Source organism: Labeo rohita, chromosome 3, assembly GCF_022985175.1.
Source record: "Labeo rohita strain BAU-BD-2019 chromosome 3, IGBB_LRoh.1.0, whole genome shotgun sequence".
Taxonomy (NCBI): domain Eukaryota; kingdom Metazoa; phylum Chordata; class Actinopteri; order Cypriniformes; family Cyprinidae; genus Labeo; species Labeo rohita.
In genome coordinates, this window is record NC_066871.1 from 14196992 (window position 1) to 14218960 (window position 21969).

Sequence of the window (21969 nt, forward strand, 5' to 3'; positions counted from 1 at the left end):
TGTGAAAAACATGAACTAAAATAGCAGGTCTCAGATGGACAGATTCATTAAGTATAGCAGAATAAGACAGACGTTATTATTAAATACATGAAATGTAAAAAGATTTCTTTTTACTTATGTTTTATATGGACTCTCCATAGACGTAATGGTTTTTATACAGTGCAAACTGTATTTTCTGTCATCTTACCCTAAACTCAAACCTCTCACAAAAACGTTCTGCATTTTCCAAAAAACTTACTTCTGTATTATGTATTAGGGACCAAAAAAATCTCCACAAGGACGAGGATTTTGGATATTGCCATCTTTGTGAGGACATTTTGTCCCCATAATATAGGCTAGGCCTATAACTGAACCACGCACACACCTACATATACATTTATTTGCTATTTTTACTATTCATTATACAAAAAATAGTACATTTTCTGTAATTTGGCCCCTTAAACATGCTGTTTACTATGGTAGTGTACAATTAGGCCCTTAGGATAAAAAGCCCTTTGGATGTAGTTTTCTCCTGCAACAACATATGGCTACAAAAACACTTTAAGTAATACATAGTAACACTACTTACAGTCCTAAATATCTGCAGTATGTCAACAAACAGTTTTGCAGAAGTAGTGAGGAATGAAATTGCTGCAAAAACATGAAGTTTGGTCTATATATATATACTGTTTCAGTCACAATGGAGGTTTATTTGTGAAAAACATGAACTAAAATTGGAGATCTCAGATGTACATGTTCATGAAGTCATAGCACAATAAGACAGAAGTTATTATGAATATTCAGAATTAACCATGAACAACATTTCTTTTTACTCATCAATGCTCAATTGATTTTTGTTTTTTCTAATATACAGTCTTTAAATATGTATTGTTGAATACATCATATTGAGTTGAATACATTATGTATTAAGAAATACTTTGAGATGTGTTGTTTTCATAATTGTCCATTAATACAGAATGCCTGTGATATGTTATTTTGTCACTTCTCAATATTAATAATAGAGTCAACAGGCATGCGATTGTTTCCTCATATTTTAGGACATTTGTGTGAACAGAGCACTGTTGAAAACACTTGTTACAGAAAGTACCAGTTAAACTAGAATCTACAGAAGAACATTCCAATTTTGTCAGCTCTTTGTTGTGAATGCATTTGGTTTCCTCTGTTTGGATCTTACGAAGTGTTGTTTATCACTGCACTAATACAGAGTGCTGGAGCTAGAGCTTATGTAGAAATCTGGTATGGCTGTTAAGAGTGGGCGTTCACAGACTTTCCTGGCGCATTGCTCACAACGTGACTGAGCACATGCAACGGAAAGCTGAGTAATTCAAGTCATGTGACTCTCATCTATACAGCTTCAAGCATTGGCTCTGCTCTGGCCAATCATGCTCCACTGAATACAACATCAGCTTCTGTGGGCGTTATCAGAGAAAAAATTGATGGTGTTTTAGACAAGGGGATCAAAATACTTCAAAAAGCTGTTTGCCAAGAAATGTACTTATATGTTAATAGTTGTTTTGTGATTATAAAAAAGTATTGTTCTCTCACCTAACACATCAGGACAGCTAACTGCATTATGTTACATTGTACAGCTGCATCTCTAAATACAACTTCATAAAATATGAATTAAATAAAGCTTTCATTTGACGCTTTATTAAGGCTAAATAAATGTAATTACATTTTTATTTGTTCCTGTGCAGGAAACAATCATGAGAAATCAATAAGTAATTATATGCATAAGTTCCTGTAACTACTGACTCTTTCCACTTCCTTATAGGCTTCATTTTAATATAAGTTTATAATCTGTTATTGTTTACATACTTTTTCAGGTGCTAATTTTACTCTAAAACATTAAGACTGTGCTTTCTTTGATTTGAAATGTACATTTTTTAGTGTATGGCCTTGCACAGCTATTTGTTTTTCTCCATAACGTTCGGAATATTTTTCCATATCAACGCTTTACTTGTGCATTTCAAGTCAAGTGGAATTCAAATGATATTTGTGATGATTAGAAGATGTCGGTAACGCTTTACCATAAGGTGTCATTTGTTAAGTAGTTAGTTATTGTATTAACTAACATGACTGAACAATGAACAATACATTTACTACACTATTTATTAATCTTCATTAATGTTAGCTAATAAAAATACATTTGTTGATTGTTCATGTTTGTTCACAGTGCATTAACTAATGTTACCGTTGTGATTTTAATACTGGATTAGTAAATGCTGGTTAACTAATGTAGTTAATGAATGATCCTTATTGTAAACTGTTACCGAAATGGCTTTTTAAAATATTTTATAACGCAGGTGCTCATATTCAGAGCTCCCATGTAACACAAACTGACTTTTTAAGGATGTAAACCACTTTAAACCCAGTCAATATTAATTAAACAATTGTTACTAGGAGTTACTGTGCACCTATTGTTGTAAGTCTATTTTTATTTGATGACACAAAGACAGATAAGATGTCAGTTATGTGTTTAAACCTAAGTTTCGACTTAACAAACTGGTTTTACAAGTTATCTTCCTGAAACATCATGATGAACGCACCCTGTAAACACCCACAGATGTAAACTTAGTCATTTACAGTATTAAACTAAATAGGCTACAATACAGAAACTAGTTTATGCATCGAACTCAAAAGCAATGACGTATACATTTATTTACATTGTCCACTTTTAATACTGAGGATATCGCTAATAAAACACTTACTTAACTTACAGTAATAATAACATTTCGTCATATACTAATAAAACGTCGGTTATGAATGTTTCGAAATTTCAATTCCGATTTAACAATAAAAACCCGACGGTTTGTTGTCTCAACCCGAGATTTTCCAGTGGCTCGTTGTTGCTAGGGGAAGTGACGTCACTGCAACCCGCTGGATTATTGAGCTGATGGAGCTCCTGTTGTAGCAGATACACAGAAGTCAATGGTAGTTTCAGGGCCAGCGGAACTAGAAGGGAGTCGTTGTGAAAATCCGCTTTCATCCTTTTTTAAACAGACTATTTTCGGGGTGAAAATTACTAGAGCATAAAGTTCACGCTTTACTCTTTTTAACAAGCCTAATATTTTGAAATTTACCGATTCGGAATGTTAGAAAACGAATGGTGAAAACTGGGTAGCTTCTGTGAAGGGAATTAGCAAGCTAGCAGGCTGTATAAGGGGATTCTGGCTGGGAGAGACAGAAGAATAGACGGATAACAAAGAAGGGATTTTCGCTGCTTTTATTAAACACTCCGAAGGTATATCATTTAAATTACTCCCGTTAAAGCTAGCTTTGTCGCTAGCTTTGTTATTTAGCCATCTATCATGGAATTGAGAGTAGGAAACCGATACAGACTGGGAAGGAAGATTGGCTCTGGATCCTTTGGTGACATTTATTTGGGTAAGTAATTGTTTGTTTCTTTTTTCATTTATTGAGAGAGTCGTTATCATGTGTCAGTTTAATAAATGTGCACTGTATATTTTGTTTTGAAACGTCAAATGGATTCCCAGTGTCCCTCAGTCAGCTGCTGTTGGAAGTCAGTATAGCTTGAAAACCTGAAAACCCCCACTAACCAAGGCTATTTTGATAGATAGCCAGCTAGTTTAACACGTCAGTTAACGAGATTAGTTAGTTACAACAGGCAAAAGCCTGTGTTTGTATGTAAATTAATATTATTATGAATATTACGTGATACGAAGCTTTTCTTGAGTGAAAATACACAGACAGTCCAGCCTAATCAGTTATGCTTTATGGACTACATGTTATTAGAAATTAATTTGTCAAGAATCTACAAAACCGCTGTACTTAACCATTTGTACTTGTACTATAAAACAAACACTGAGGAGACTTTAAGTCCAAGATCAGTTTAGGCGTAATTCAGCTTTAGTGCTTTGTACATGTTTTTTTTTTTTTTTTTTTTTTTGCTGAGCTGTCAGCTACATTTTAATGTGTTGTTATGTTCACAATTTGTTTAAAGTTTTTGAACGGTAAGATTTTTAATGTTTTTTTTATCTTCTGCTCACCAAGCCTGCATTTATTTGATCCAAAAAAAGTAAAATTTAGAAATATTTTCTATTTAAAATAGAACAGTTTTCTATATGAATATATTTTAAAATGTAATTTATTCCTGTGATTTCAAAGCTGAATTTTTACCATCATTACTCCAGTCACATGATCCTTCAGAAATCATTCTAATATTCTGATTTGCTGTTCAAAAACCATTTATTATGTTGAAAACAGCTAAGTAGATTTTTTTTTTTCAGGTTTCTTTGAATATAGAAAGTTCAAAAGAACAGCATTTATCTTAAATATAAATCTTTTGTAACATTATAAATGTTTTTATCATCACTTTTGATCAATTTAAAGCATCCTTGCTGTATAAAAGTATTGATTTTTTTTTTTTTTTTAACTTTTGATCTTTCTATTTATCAAAGAATCTTGAAAAAATGTACTTAGCTATTTTAAATATCGCTAATAATAATAATACATTGTTTCTTGGACAGCAAATCAGCATTTCTGAAGGATCACGTGACACTGAAGACTAAAGTAATGATGCTGAAAATTTAGCTTTGATCACAGGAATAAATAACATTTTAAAATATATTTAAACAGAATACAGATATTTTAAATAGTAAAAATATTTCACGATTTTACTTGCTACCACGAGGCTTGTAAAGCAGAAGAGACTTCCTTAAAAAAAAAAAAAGTAAAATCTTACTATTCAAAAACTTTTGACTAGTAGTATGTGTGTTGTAGGAGTCTCACATTTGTAATAATTGTAGTGGCTATGTCTGGGCATATCCTGTCAGTGGCGAGTTTAGCCTGTATTTTGTGTCTTAAACATCTAATATTTTCAAGATTAAGGTGTCAGGTCCCATTTAAACACTCTGCTACACTGTATTTTTGTTATATCTTACTGATTTGTCAGGTCTAACAATGAAATGACTGACAGAAGAGGAAGTGAAATAGTTTGTCGCAAGTAAACGCATATAGCGTTAGTATTGCATGTTGTCTGTACATTGTGTGATCAGATCTTTGCAACTGAGTTGTTACTACATGTTGCTAGAGGTCTTTAATTATAAGAACCTTGATAAAAGGTGCGTGCAAGTTTCAACTTAACTTCCACAGTGTCTTGTGAAAAGATCTGGTGATGTAATATTAGCTTTCGTCATTAGTTTTGGGGGCCTGAGGCAACTAGTATTGTTGTAGGCAGCTGCCTTTAATGTACCTTTCTTTTAAGTTATTATGTCACCACAATGAAGTTATTAAAGGCTGCCAGTTATTTTATACTTATATGGTTCTGGGCTTAGTACCAGGTCCTTTTGAAGCATTCTGCACGGGCCTTTATGCTTTGAGTTGTGATGTGAAGTTGTGATTGCAATATGGGATGCATATGGTTCCTTGTGGCTTGATGAGCTTTGTGCTCTTGCTCAACTCCTTCGTTTTCGCTTCACAGTTGGAGTTGTGTGCAGTGATCTCATCGCTGGCCAGAATTGTGTTTATTATGATACGTTCTCTGCAGTACTTCGGTGGAGAAATACTCCACGCCTCCTCTCTGTACTTCTCTCCAGAAACGGCTTAAAAAACAACCGCTGGTTCCAAAGCAAGATCCTAAATCTGAATAGATAAGCCGCCCAGTCTGTTCTGCGAAACTACCCAACAGTACTTTTATTTTAATTATTTTGCAGAAGTTCATTGGAGTTTGTAGACAAAGTAGGAAGTAGTAGATCAGCTGATTTTTTTTTTTTTGTGTGGCTGTTTAGATAAAAACTGGGCTGTTTGTTTTCATTTGCTGCAGGATGGCACGATCAGAGCTGAGTTGGGTTACACATCTTGTACATGTCGTTTTGGCATTAATGGTCAACAGTACAATCCAAGTGTGTGAATTACCAAGTGCCTAAATATTGTTATGCAACTTTGGTGATTCAGCTGGTGTACTGGAAACAGCAGTGTTCATGTACTCAACTAAGGGGCTTATGTAAAGACTCCCAATATCCCCACACCTGGGGAGGCAGAGCCTGACTAACTCCAGCTGGGGCTGAAGGAGGCCAGACTGACCTGATCAACAACATGGGCTCTGTCTACCAAGCCTCTTAAAAGGTACACCACCGGCCTGCCTACGTGAACCAGAGAAGGGGAAATACTCTCAGAGCTCTCATGAAAACATGGGGCTGTCTTGTGGCTTGTTAAATCATGCAGCCAAGAGTGTTTTTTTTTTTTTTTTTCCCCCAGTGGTACAGTGGTACAATGTGTTTCCATTGCCTTCAGTAAACAACAACTTCTACATGGGTTGTTGGAACTGTATCTGATTTTTTTTTTTTTTTTTTTTTTTTTTTTTTTTAAATCAAAAATGGTCAATATAGGATATTTATATGTATGCATCTGGTAATTGAGCACATACACTACCATTTAAAACTTTAGGATCAGTAAATATGTATTTATCTAATGAAATTTGTGACCCTGAACCACAAAACTAGTCTTAGGTAGCACAGGTATATTTGTAGCAGTAGCCAAAAATACATAGTATGGGTCAATTATTGTTTTTTTTTTTTTGTCAAAAATCATAAAGATCATGTTCCATAAAGATATTTTGTAAATTTACTACCATAAATATATTACAACTTAATTTCTGTTTAGTAATATGCATTGCTAAGAACTTCATTTGGGCAAGTTTAAAAGCGATTTTCTCAAAATTTAGATTTTTTTTTTTGCACCCTCAGGTTCCAGATTTTCAAATAGTTGTTTCTCAACCAAATATTGGCCTATTCTCAATAGAAAGCTTATTTATTCAGCTTTCAGATGATGTATTAATCTCAGTTAATTAAGGACCACAAAACCAGTCTTAAGTAGCAGGAGTATGTTTGTAGCAATAGCCAAAAATACATAGTATGGGTCAAAATGATTGTGTTTTCAGGGTCACATATATGACTGATCTTTATAATGTTATAAAAAAAAAAAAAAAAAGTAATATCTTTTTCAAACTTTCTATTTATCAAAGAGTCTTAAGAAATATCACTGTTTCCACCAAATATTAAACGGTACCACTGTTTTCAAAATTGATGATAAGAAATGTTACTCGAGAAGCAAACCATCATATTAGAATGATTTCTGAAGGATCATGTGACGCTGAAGACCAAAGATTCATGACTGCTGAAAATTCAGCTTTGCATAACTGGAATAAATAACAATTTATATATTTAGAAAACAGTTATTCTAAATTATAATAATATTAACAAAATAAATTAATTTATTGTATTTTTGATCAAATAAATTGAATTGAGAGCATAAAACACTTTAAAAACACTTGTAGCTTGTAATGTAGCTTTAGATTAGCTTTACTGTCATCTAACATCTTATTTATTTAAAATGATTGATTATAATTTTAGTAGGGCTGTCACAAATTATTATTTTGGTAATTGAGTAATCGGTCAATTATTCTGACGATTTAATCAAGTAATTGGGTAATTGTAATTTTTTTGAGAGAGACCCAAGCAAACAACAGCCTTAAAAATGACTTGAAATACATGTATAGTAGCAAGGAGGCAATAATAATTAGTTAAAATTAAGCACAAAAAGTAAGTGTGTGGTAAAACAATAGAGCTAAAGTACATTACACATTATATCAAATGACTGCAGAGGGCGCCAATGGCCTGACGATTGTTTTTACATTTTACTATGCGATCTAATCCTTGTTTAATATTGACTAAATGGTTAATTCAAATGTCCACTTCATCTTTAATATTTAGCCATTTCTTTCGACATGCTACAGCCTACATTTGTTTTTATTGAATCTGAGTGGTTGCTCATTCAAAATAACATTATACTTTGATTTTAAATGGGTTCAATATATCAAGCAGCCTTGGAAAATGGTCTAATAATGCATTTGCCGGTTACTTGACACGGGCAAAATATAGTCGAGGATTTTCTAAAACTGAGTATTCAAATTGAATCGAGGAATTGCGACAGCCCTTAATTTTAGTAGTGTTTTTTTTAGTGTATTTAGACATAATAATATCGAATTTTATTATCGGCCATTTGTTGATTATCGGGCGTAGCTTAAGAATAAAATTAGTTACTCTGTTTTCAACTTTGTAGAACAGTCTTTTCCACATGCTGTTTGATAGTTCTGATTGGTGTTTAACACCCAGTGTTGATTTTAAATCTCTTCTTTGACCTTCTTTTTGTGTATCTGAACAGGTATTAGACCCACACAGCTTTAACATGCTGTTCTCTCATTTACCAGAGATGCTTATTTAGCAGATCTCTCACTAATGAATTGAATCTCAATACTGCAACAGAAGTATCCATCTGTCTCTGCACTGCACAAACCAACAAGCTTGCGGTCACGCAAAATGAATCTGAGCATATGCACATGAATGAGATGAGTGCAACCAATTTGTTCTCCAGACAGGCTCAGGCCGAACCCACAATCCCTCTGGAGGGCCCTGGGCCTGGTGTGCGGTATGGGGGTTGAGAAATATGCCAGCTGCCTGCAGTGGGGGGGACGGCTGACTTTTATTGATCTCCAAGATTACATCATGGAAGGCTTCCCCAGGAAATTAATGCACTTTTATCTTAAAGGGGAAAAAATGAGCTGTTATGAAGGAACCAGATGAAAAGAGAAGGCTCAAGAGCTCAAAACCATGATTGATATGCAGTGACTGGAAAGTCACCAAAGGCGTTAAAGTCATTTGTGTCATTCGCTGTCGAACCATGTGCATGTAGACAGCTGGGTTAAGGATGGGCTTCTGTAGTGTTTACTGATGTATTGAGCGGATGTGTCTGAACATGTTCCCTCTGCTGTCAGTATAGGGGAAGCAGAACATTCTCTCCGCTAAATGTGCCCAGGCAAATCAAATTCCACTGTACATATCTTTGCAGCTTTGATATTTACCAGTAGTGGTGGTGCAACACGTTCATGGAGGCATGAAATGCATAAAGATCAAGGGGAGATGTTTAAAAAAGAAACGCGTACCTTTCACCATAGTCTTGGCTATGTCAAATAAAACAAGAACGTGTTTGAGTAATTATGGACTTGGTTATTGTGTTTATAAAGGAAAATGGTTGAATGGATCCTTGTTTGGATGGGCCTAATCTGTTATAAGCCTGATCAGGTGTCTAGTCTTTCCTCATGTTTATTATAGTAATATGCCTCTAATGTATCTGGTGTGTAGCCGCTTCTCTTTTCCTCTAAATGCACTTGTAATCCGAGGCTAAAAAAGGCAGGACAATCGGAGCTCTGCAGCCTGGTCTCACTCGTGTGTGACGGGAAAATCTCACCATCCCCAACAATGGACTCGGTTCAATTTAGATGGAAATGGGGCTGATGTGAGTAGCCGTGCACACTGACTAACAGCAGTAAATCCTGGCAGGAACCTTTTAAAATATACCAATCTCAGGCCACACAGGGATTTGGACAGATTTTAAGATGAGTTAGCGAACTTTTGAGATTACATGTTGAATTGTGGCAGTGTATCTCTTTTGGAAACTTGTGATGCCTTTGGTTATTTGTGGTGTGGGGCTGTATAAAATACACTAGGGCTGATAAAAAAAAAAATGTCTGTGTATTTAAAATTGACATGACATGAAAATTCACCTTATATTTTCTAGGGCTGCAACGATTAATCGAACGATGTCGTGAGGCGCGTTTAGTCAATGAAGCCGGTACTTTGATTAGTAGTAAAGCTCCATCACGTGCGTTCAGCTGGAGCGGCAAGTAATACACAGAGCCGTAAAGCACTGACAAGCTACGCCAAATCGCGCGCAAAATCGAAGTCGATTTTGAGCGTGATTTTTGGCGTAGCTTGTCAGTGCTTTACGGCTCTGTGTATTACTTGCTCTGTGTACTGAACGCACGTGATGGAGCTTTACTACTAATCAAAGTACCGGCTTCATTGACTAAACGTGCCTCACCACAACGTTCGATTAATCGTTGCAGCCCTAATATTTTCTAAATGTGTATGTTTTTTTTTATTTATTTTTAAATAAAATAAGGCTCGATGTTCTAGTGAAGCAACAGACTTCTCTCTGGTGGCGTATGCTGAACTTCTCCAATCTTTTAGCTCTACCCCTACAAAACTGATTTCAAACTTGCATTCTTTTTTTGAGCGTAACATCCAAAATCCAGTCAAACCAATAAGGTTTTCCCCCTAATAGTCAAATAACCATTAGCCGACGAGAAGAGGCATGGTTGTCCAAAACTTTATTTGTCGCTTAGTCACAGAAAAAAAAAAATTGCATAGGAAGTGGCGAAGTCACGCAGTCTCTGATGGACAAATCAGTGACTTCTGGTCTATGTGGTAATATGGTACATCGGGTAGCACGTCCAAAAGCTCACCTATAATTCATCGACTGCAAATACTGCTTTTTATCTGAAATGTGTAAGTAGTAGCAACTTTACATAGCCGTGCAATCTACTGCATAACAGATGGAGGGACCGGTGCAGTCAATTGATTTTAAAATACTCTTTCATTTTTGGTCAAATAGATAAAAGTAATAACTCTTTCAAATCTTCGTTTATTTGTGTTCACTCAGAATAACAATGAGACATTGTGCTTTCATAAAATAATGGAAGCAAACAGGATGCTCATTCTGTTGTCTCGGTCACTGTGAACTTGGGTGTGAAACTTCAAAACTCTGTGTATACTTACCTTACAGACATGAAAAATAGAGGCTATCTATAGTGAGTGAAATGTCTACTTTTAAATGAACCAATTCAGATAAAAAAACAAATATTCTCAGATTATATATCTGTGTGAAACATGTAGGCGCATACATTACTGCAGAAATGATGAGTCGGCTTCATCTCTTAAGCCAAAAACAAAGAAAACACTAGTTTATCAATAAATTAAATGTTAACACAGTTTTCTTGCTGTTTTTCCCTGACACATTCGTAATAATTATATCTGCCGGTGTGCTGTGGCAAGCTTTGTTTTGTGTGCTTGAGCGCTTATTAGGCTATGTAAGCAATTAAAAGCTGATTAAGATTTATATGGTTTATTAATAAACGTGCGACTAATAGTCGACCAGAAAAATCTTTAGTCGAGTGCAGCCCTACAACCGATGCGTAGAATCAAGTCACTGCTTTACATTTTTTCTTCCTGATAATGCGTTACACTCGGATGTACATCACATTATGAAAGATTGGTCACTACTTCAGTCTTACACATCAGTGTGACACAGAAAGACAGTGTTGTTAGCCAATTCAGCATAGCATGTTTCCCTATAGCCCCTTTCACACAGCAGTACCTGTAAATTGCAGTAAAATTACTGCATCGACTTTACCAGTAAATACAAAAATGCACTTTTCGCACAGGCAATGATGGCACATCTTTTTACCGGTAAAGAGCCATTCAGACTTCACTTTCAAAATACCGGTAAATTCTGTCACATCATTAACTGGAAAGAACCCCTAAACAGCTGTGCCTGTGTTGTATTTGTAAACATGGGCGGTATATGGTCAGTCTTTGTTGATGATTTCATTTTGTGTCAAACTTTCGCATTCATGCAGCTGCTTTTGGCCCAGAGACATCTCTTACCAGTAATTTACCAGTAAAGACTATGTGTGAAAGGTTTCAAGACCTACACGTTACATTGTTGTTTTTTTCCATCAGGATCATTTGTCTTTTTCCATTTTTGTGCTGTATACATACATGTGTTGTGATTTTGCATACAGATACTCGCTATTGTTTGTTTCTACCAGATTAATTTTCACTGATTCCTGTCATGATTATGGTCATGTTTCATAATTTCGTAACAAAACGCTTCTGATTTCATAAGAGATGATCAAGTTGCCTATATGCATTGTGAAGCCCATATTCAAAGATTTTAAGCTGACACCTATTTTGTCAACGTTAAATTTACGTCAAGGTAATTCAGTCAACCAGTTATCCACTAGTTAAAAAGGAGAACGTGAAAGTGTTAGTTTTGGTCCCGTCAAGCTGTTGGGTTACCAAAACCTTTCGGTAGTCACATAAGGCAGAAGTGAAGTTACAGTGCTTGCAGTAGATTTCATGAGAACATGAAACATGAGAAAGCTCTGGTTTATTCAGAAGGATTTTCTCACGTACTGTACGTTTGCAAAAAAGCACATTCTGTTCCACCACAGATTTGTATCAAGGATGTCCTAAGTAGCGGGCGTGCAGAGCTTTTCAAACATTGTTTTTGATAGTGTGTCTCTTTGTAGCTCTCCAGCTGTGTGAGCTGTTGTTCCTTTATGCCTTTTATTGACCCACCATGCATATTTGATCATCTGTAATGTGTAGCTTCATTAAGCTGATTGTGTTGGGCAGCCCATGCATTAGCAGCTTTGGCCAGTTCATTTTATTTTCAGGAGCAGCGTTGAAGAGCACTATAGTATTGACAGTTATTGATTTTTATACCACTCTTTTACACGGCTGTACCCACAGGGTGGGTTTAAGGTTTCAGGGACTGTGGGAAAACCACTACAGCTGTGATTGAAAAGGGTCACCAGAGTCCTATCGTGTGGGCCCATCTAAATGGTTGAGCCATAACACGAGCCATGACAGGTGATGGCTTTGTAGAGATGGTCCTGTGAAGCTGGTACTACTTGTGCCTCTCAGAGTGCCTTTTCAAAGTGGAAATAGATCATGGTAATTCAGGAAGAGCAGTGGCTGGAAATATATACATGATATGCGTATGGATGAGTTTCAACAGGACAGTGCCGGATCTGGCTCCGCTGGGCATGGTCCTGGTATAGCACTTGTTTAACATGTAAAAATAAACAGCTTGCACATCAAACATTTAAACATATTTAATAAACGAGTTCTTGAGAAACATCCTGGCACAGGCACTGACAGGATCTGATGTGTGCAGTATTTGCACTGTGTGTTTTCACACTTTTTAAAAGTTGTTAGTTGTAGTTTCTGCCTGTGCTTTTTTTTTCTTCTTGTGTCCTGTGATATGCTTGCTGTAAATTATTTTCTAAGCACCATGTATTAATGGTTAGCTGCTGTGATATTGCAGATGTTCTTACCATTCTGGTAAATGTTACTTTGTGTAATATATGTATTTTCTAGATTATATGATTTTTGTGGCTATTATGTGTTACTTTGTCAGCTTTATGGTTCATGTTACTGAAAGTCTTCGTAGGTGAGCATTACACATTATATTCACTTTGTCTATTGTGGAGGAGCATTTAACAGCAAGATTTGTCATCTAACAAGTTGATGTAGCTCTCACCAACGCCCTTTTAATAAGATGATGCCAACCATGGCATGTGGTATCTTTATGGCTATTGTATTGTCTCTGCAATAGGTAATCTGGCCTTTTGTTTACAACGTGGATTATGCCGTTTCTGCGATTTAATAAACTGCAAAAATAATCAAATATTCAAATATTTATTAAAAGGTACATTACACATTATAACAAATGATTGCAGTGGCCACCAGCAGCCTGACGATTGTTTTTAGACTTTGCTGCACTATCTAATCCGTTTAATATTGACTCAACAACATTTAATTCAAATGTTCACATAATCTAAATATTTTGCCATTTCTTAATCATAGAAAAGCTACAGTCACTGTAATTTCTTGAATATGTGGACATCAAAATGTGTAAACTTTTTTTGAAATTGCGATGAACAGTTAGCATATTTTGAAAGATAATGATGTATTCTCCTGTGTTTGTGTAAATTTATAAATGATTTACCTTACGAATCTGATGAAATGGTGCACTTTGTGTTCCTAGATGAATGTTATATTAAACCCAAACTCATAACATGCAGAGATGGAGTTTGAGACGCTCCACACATATAAATAACTGCTTGCGTAGCAGCATTTACTGTGAACAGAGCCACTCTGAGATACATGTATGTAATCTACACGCGTGTAAATAAAGTGCATATATTAAACCTGCATTGCGTATGTTTATTTAATTGAATAGTAGCGTTTGTGAATTCTTACGTTATGCTTTATGATTTTTAAATGGGTTTAATATGTGGAATGCACCACTTCTGGTATATATATATATATATATATATATATATATATATATATATATATATATATATATATATATATATATATATATATATATATATATATATATATATATAGTGTTGTTGTTGTTGTTGTGTTTTTTTTTTTTTTTTAAATCAAATACTCAGATAGAATCAAGGAATTGTTGCAGCCTTGAAGTTTAGCTTACCAGGTGAAAAACTCTGCATGTTCGTTATACTGATACTCAAACGTTTCAGCAAATCCTGCACTGACAGTGTTTCCCCTTGTTTTACTCCATTGTCTGTCTCTACATTTTTAAATTTTGGCCTGCACTTAAAAACAGTAAAAGAAATAACAGCATCTTTCAGCCTGTCGCAATCATGCAAACATGAAATATTAAACATCTGATAGAAGTTCTTTACAGGTTTACATTGCACTGAACCATTGCACTTATGTCTTGTATGTTAAATGACATTCTAAAGACGCAGTCCTCAGGTTTAAAAAATTAAACTCAAGCTCATAACTTTTTTTCCTTTTTCCCATTCCACAGTCTTGTTTTTCAATGCAAAAACGGATCCTGCATGGTTAGCTGCTTAAGACCAGTCCAGGGGTTCTTAATCCTGGTACTGGGGACACATTTTGCATGTCTTTATTTAACACACTTGATTCAGATCATCAGCTCTTAGAAGAGAGCTCCATGAGCTGAACTGAGTGTGCCGGATAAGGGAGACATACAAAATGTGCAGACTGGAGGGGTCCCCCAGGACCAGGATTAAGAACTACTGGACTAGTGATATGTTCTACATTACGATCCTACATAGAGCACACAGCACACACATGAGGTTAATCAGTTGCTCTGTCACGTGGCTGGATAATTTATTTTATTTTTTCTCTCTTAAAGGGATAGTTCACTTAATGACAATTACCCTATGATTTGCACGCCCTCAAGCCATTCTATGTGGGTATGACTTTCTTCTTTCAGATGCCTACAATCTGAGTTATGTTAAAAATGTCCTGGCTCTTCCAAGCTTTATAATGGCGGTCAATGGCTGTTGAGATTTTGTCCAATAAAGTGCATCCATCCATCATAAAAAGTACTCCACATTGCTCCAGCTTCATAAAGGTCTTCTGAAGCGAATTGACGCATTTGTGCTAACTGTCGTATGCTTGTTCACAAGAGAGTGGTGTTCCAGTGGATGACGCAGGATGTAGGCGAATGTGGTGACAAATGCAGAAGCGCAGAGGACAGAACAAAACTAGACACTGGTTACGAATTATAACTAGAAAATGAGGATTTGTAAAGAATAATATCAGAGAATTTCAGTACAAGTCAAGAGTAGACTGGCTTTCCTTTGCTGTAAACAAAACTTGGTTCTCGCGAGACTAGCATATTCCTCACCGGAGCTTAAGTCATCCACTGGAACGCTACATTCTTGTAAATGTGTGTACTACAGTTAGCAGAAGGTAACGATTACGGTTTATAAAATTAAACATGGTTATTTTTCTTCCAAAAATGCATCTGTTCACTTCAGAAGGCCTTTATTAAGACTGGAGCACTTTTTATGATGCATTTGTGCACTTTAATTGGACTCTTAAACCCCACTCACTGCTATTATAAAGCTTAGAAGAGCCAGGACATTTTTTTTATATATATAACTTTGATTCGTATTCATCTGAAAGAAGAAAGTCATAGACCTTGGATGGCTTGAGGGTGAGTAAATCATGAGGTAATTTTCATTTTTGGGTGAATTATCCTTTTAACTGTTATCACTGGCATATTGTCAAATTGTAACAGTTGCTAATATTTTTATTCAAAACCACTATTACTTGATTTAAAATTGTGGCATTACATTCAAATGTGCGTAAATGAACAGTGTTGCTTTTCATTTTGAAACACACAGGCCAGAGGAGCAGTACTGATTCAGGTAGCATGTCAGTTTCTGATCCCTGCATAAGGAAAATTCACAATGTTGTTGTTTTATTTTATTTTTTTTTCTTTTATTCTTTTCTTTTCTTTTTAACCAACTCATTCATCCTGTCTTTCATGTCACATCCCTCAGGCATAACACATACACATAGCCTAGTCCTTGGGAATGCCACAGTCTTGTTCTCCTTATCCGTTTCATTGGGTGTCTGTTACAGCAGATGACTGTGGATGATTTTCAGCATCCTCTGCTCAGGATGTTGAGTTGAGGCAGATGGTGGGCCGGAAAGGAGGTGGTATAGCAGTACGCGTAGATAATTGTTCCCACTCCCTCATGCTGGAAAGCTGTGTGCGTGAGTCAACCTTAGATATGAAGAATTTTTTTTTAATCATAGAGGGCCTGCATATTCATTACATTTTTCTTTTTTGGTTATATTTAATTGTGTCCCAATGACTCATAATGCACTGGAAGCTAAAGCGCATTTAGACACTGCAAAGCCTCTCTGGTTGAGTGGATTTATTGTTCTCATGCTCGTGTTTGCGTGTATTATACGTCACAGGTACATGAGCAGATATTTTTTTGTTAAAGCTCCCTACTTTGGAAATATCAAGTGATTTGGTCGTTCCTGTATCTACTATCGCTCTTTCGCTTTTCTCTTTGGTTATGTATAGTGTAACTGACTTCCATCTCCCCTCTTGTCTGATTTTTCCAGGCACAGACATCTCGGTGGGAGAAGAAGTAGCCATCAAGCTAGAATGTGTGAAAACGAAGCACCCACAGCTGCACATCGAGAGCAAGATCTACAAGATGATGCAAGGAGGCGGTACGTGTTTCCACACTCACTCAACAGCTCCTCGTGGTCTCCTCCGGCTTCTCCATTAACGCAGAACTATGTGTCACACGTACACACCTCACACTGCTGCCACATACATAAGAGCCTGTAAACTTCTTCAGTGGAAAATAAAACACTTCAAACTAAAATATTTATTATGAACAGGTGTTAAATTTATATTTACTTTACTATTTTTTTCTATATATATATTTTTTTAATTCAGTTGATAGAGTACCATTTTTAAGGTTTTAAAAGTGATTTTTGCCAAACAATGGTGATATTTGAAAACACCAAAACAAACTCGTCCATACCCCAACAGGAGCTCACCCCTATTTTTTATAACTCTGCCCCACACATATACGCCCCACACATATACACACCACCCTGGCATAACGAAAATCATGGAAACAAGCGAAGATGACACAACCGTATTCAAACAAAAGCCAACACAGATAAGTTGTGTGAAACATTGCAAAATCAGCCTTACTCAGCCTTTCCTATAAAGAAAAAACAACGCAACCTCGGCGTCCGATTCGAGCCCTTCCCACTCTTTGAGTTCTCTCCACCGCTGAAAAGCTGCTCCGATATTTACCTCTTGCCTGATCGTGAGCCTTCTTTTTAATGTTTTGTTCCTCTGATATTTTTTTTTTTTAATCTTTCATTTTTCTCTATCTATAGTCAGTCTGCTAATATTCGTCCTTTGGACTCAAACTGAGCGCTCTCTTCTTTTTATCATTACATGGTTGACACTGTGGTCAAGAGCGTTTTTCAAAAATTCTTTGGTGCACCTTTACTCGTTTTATGAAATGTTGAAATATTTTTGAAAGAAGGCTACATTTTTTTTCGATCAAATAGTTAAAACTGTAACATTTGTGAAATACTATTAAAATTTAAAATAACTTTTTTATTTTTAAATATATTTTAAAGTGCAAGTTACTTTTATTTATTTATTTATTTTTTTTTTCCATTTTACTTTTTCTGGATTGTTTTGTTTTTTCTAGACTCCATTTTAATGGTTAAATTAAAATGTATTTATCAAACATCTTGCCTGATTAATTAAAATCATAAAACTTACACAATTTAACAGCATTTTACTAATATTTAAACAAAAATTACATTAAGGCCCTTTGAAATGTTTATTATTTTTCTCAAACTCAGTTGTATTTTTACCAAATTCTGTGTGTTCCATTAATTTTCTGGATTCCATTTTAATGGTTTCAACAAATCATCTGTAATTTATTTCATTTTTTTGTTTTCCAGAAATACTGTTGTGTATTTACATTTTTCTGTGAAATAAGTTATTTTAACAATTTTTTTTTTTTCTGGTAAATATTAATTACAAAATAATGTTTAAATAATTTTATTAGTAGTAGTAATAAATAATATACTTTTGTCATGGTTTCTTTAAGTTAAACCAAACTTTTTTGACGAGTTGGTGTGAAGACATTTAAGGTTCTGTTTGTATATAGTATGACGATAGTTTTTCTTAAAAGAAACGTTAAAATGCTCACAAAGCGACTTTCAGAGCGGTTATAGAGATACGTACGCATTCATGTACTCGTGTTCTGGCAGCAGTGGCTGAAAACACAGTATCACACACGCGTCTGCGCCATTCATTCACACAGAGACACACACAACACGAAGGATCTGTATTTAAAATTTATTAATATTAAGACACTTGTCCATATTGTATTTGCATTTAAGTGAACTGACCTATTATTGATTTTATTTATTTATTTAAAATTTGGCGCATTCCACATTATACTGTAAATTCCATGTGTGTGTGTTGTTGTTGTTTTTTTGTTTTTTTTTTCCCATCTTTTTGGACTGGGTTCCGTGATTCCGTCCACGTTTTCCACGTTGTGGAAATCACAGGGCCCAAATATTATAATACACAGGGCTGATTTAGTGCTTAATTTTTCTTATTAACCTTGAAAACAGTTGTACTGCTTAATATTTTTGTAGAAAAGGTGATGCTGTTTTTAAGGATTTTTTGAGAAAAGCAAAGTTCAAAACAACTGGATTTATTTGAAATCTAAATCTTTTGCTAAAAAAATATTAATTTTTTACATTTAAAAAAAAAAAAAATTAAATGTTATAAAAATGTATCATTTTGTGCTGGGGCTAGTGGAAATTTACAAACAGGAACTACTGAATGTCCTTGCTGTGGATCCCTGGTTAGTAATATTGACCTCTAAAAGCCTCTATGAATGATGACCATTTTATGTTGGCTTAGTGTAGTTCTTTTGTCAAGCTCCTGAGTAATTTGTTTGAGTAAGAGGCTTCTCTGAAGGTAAAGCGTAGTTCACAAGATCTCCATTTCTTAGATGGTGTTACAGAATACTGTAGCAACAGTGGGCGGCAAACCAATCGTGACCAGTTCCCCTCGCATCATCAGTCAGTGAGTCAACACATCCTTCTCCAACGAGAGTGGCATTATCAGATCTCAAACTACTCAGAGTGTTCTGTCAGCGCCATGAATTGTCTTATCGTTGGGCTTGCGTGGATGTAAAGGAAGCAAAAAAATGTTGTTTTGCATCATACCATCCTGTAATCAGTCACAAAATCGGGTTTTATGTTGAAATGTTGGTTCTGTTGTAATGTATGGTCATGGTTTATGAATATACATGAGGTGCCTGAAGGATGCAACCCCCCCCCCCACCTCCCCGGTACTGGCCCCAGCTGGGATTGGCCCCGATTGCTTTTATTCGAGATAGATGTATGACAGTCCTGTCAGGGGTATTTTATGGTGCCAGCAGCAAAAGTGTGTCATCTACGGCGATCGCTTACAAATGCGCTCGAGTCTATCCGCTCTCTCCCAGCATGACTGAGCATGCATGACGTTTGCTCTACGGCGGCCAAACGGTGCGATGGCATCCATGCCACGACAGACTGACATTCTGAGTGAGCCTCCCTCTCAGCGCTTGTGTTCTCTATGATCACATGGACCCCGGGCCAGATGGTGCGTGCGGAGGGGAGTGGGTTTGGGGGGGAGGGGCCGGCCCTGTGCATTCCATCTCCTAACTGGGTCTCTTGCACCACTCGCGGCCTTATTTAGCACGGCATGAACATGAATACACACTGACAACTTTACATCGAGAAAGGTGTGGGTACCTGCATGTATGTATGTGTGCGTGCATGTACATGCATTTTGTAGGTAGAAAGGAAACCTTTTATGTTAGATTTTCTGTACGTTATTATTTCTGCATGTTTTGGCACCACAGTTGCACTCTTTTTCGAGTCCATACATGGAGAAGCATAAGGCCTGGCATTTTTCTATTTTAATTTTTATTAATATAGACCTTGTCAGAGCTGTCCTGGTGTGAGAATGGAAAGGCGTGCTGGACGGCCAGGAGATATATTTAACCCTCCTGAGTTTGCGCAGGAATAGCTGACCTGGAGGATGTTTTCTGGAAAGTGCTGAACAGCAAAAGCTCTGTGTTGTTAAAGGCAGTGGCCTGGCTCAGGCTGATCGCGGCTGTAGGCAGGACAGCAGCTGCTGAGAGATCTCTGACCTACCAGAGCCCTGTCTCTTCCTCTACTTGATAATCCTGAAAAAAATCTGTTTTTATGGAAAAGCGGTGTTCAAGAAACCTGCTTGAAAACAGTCATTATAGTATAAAATATATGCCATTAAATTTACAGTGAGGAAAAAGGCAGCTGTGGTTGCCAGGAATTTACTGTAAGTAGTAGTGACCTTGTTTCAGGTGTTACAGGAGGGTATATTGATGTCTGTGTATTCTTCTTGTAAACAAATACTTCATAAATAAATCATTTTAACATTTTAATGACCAAAATCTACTTTGTACCACGGAATGTACTGATAACCACCGTGATACAGGTGGTGAAATGGAAAGCCACATGATTAATCAGTTCATCAAACATGGCAAGCGCTCATATTCAAACACATGTAGAGAAAACACCAATGAGGGTAACACACCACACACACACACACACACAAAAAAAAATGCAATAAACATTAACAGAAAATGTAAATACCTTAATGTACATTACTCAAAAATGAGGAGAAAGAAAAAAAAAAAAAAAAAAAACTTGAAAATGTCCTTTTTTCACCATAAATTATACTGTAATTCATAGCATTTACCTGCAATACCATGAAGTACTGTACAGTAAAATTCTGTATTGTTAAACCATGTAAATTCACATTTGCATATTGCATATGGTAACTTTAACAGGTTTTACTGTAGCTTTTTTTCCTGTATTTTTTTGTAAAGTTACATTAAAAGTTTTTAACATCTTATTTGGCATTTGTAACGTATTTTTCCAGTTACTTACATAGATCACCCAAATTGGTAAGGGTTCACTCCAACCTCATGCATTGACCAATTGAATTTGGTGTCTTTTCTGAAAATTTTAAATTGAAACGCAATGCAGTATTCAGTGAAATTTAGTTTAGGCCTTATACACACCGGGTTCGGAAATTGAGGGCTTGTGACAAAAATGTATCATAAATTCAAGACAAAGGGGCAAAAAATGCGCCTGCATAATGAAACAACGTATTACGGCTGTCACGATTAAAATTAAATGTGAAATGAATGAAAAGTCAATTTGCGGAATTACATTTAGGTTCGCTCATGTTTGCCAAAATGACAACATTATATGGTGATTAAACAAATTGCCCTCACAAATGTAAAAAAATGTTGCAGTTTATGGAAAAGTTTATTTCTGACCCTGTTCCACACTAATACATTTTTTGTTTAAATACTCACCTTTTTCTCTCCATTTTGGCCTTCCGTCCACACTGAGACTGTCCCAAATGGATAAATTTAAAAACGCTGTTTTCACCTTGTCGTGTAGAGTGTGAAAACAGGCTTTTGAAAACGATGGCGCTTTAGTCATGTGATGCATATTATACCAATAGATATCCATGTTCATGCAAAAGATATGTTGCTTTGTAGACTCTTATATATTACAGTCCTGCAAAGATTACAGAAAATGTACTCACAATTGCTGTCCTGTGGCAAAACCTGAGTGCAGTTGCATTTTAGATCAAACGTATAATGGTGAGCACAACCTAGATGCGTCAGTAAATGAAGTATTTCCGTAAATCAAATTATCCTGCCCAAAGAATTGCACGTAAACGTAACATGTCTGTTCCTTAACATGCCGTCTCAGTGAGCTTTTATGAGGTTTTTACATGCATTTTCCACCGCTTAGATGAGAAACTTTTGGAAAACTCCGTGGACAGAGAGCTTTTAAAAACGAAACCGCTTTTTGTCTGTATTTATGTAGACATAGCCTTAGT

General features: G+C 35.9%; 1 protein-coding gene across 2 annotated transcripts in view; it reads left to right on the top strand.

Moving 5' to 3' along the window:
• The first annotated feature begins 2849 nt into the window (after positions 1-2849).
• The window catches only part of csnk1da (casein kinase 1, delta a), a 32211-nt gene continuing 13091 nt past the window's right edge, over positions 2850-21969 (top strand). Inside the window, exons 1-2 of one of the 2 annotated variants that reach the window (XM_051101717.1) lie at positions 2850-3387; positions 16584-16694. In XM_051101717.1, the coding sequence (XP_050957674.1) occupies positions 3312-3387; positions 16584-16694 (187 nt within the window). In that variant the 5' untranslated portion in view covers positions 2850-3311. The remainder of the gene's footprint in view (positions 3388-16583; positions 16695-21969) is intronic. The other variant, XM_051101712.1, reaches the window with a different exon arrangement.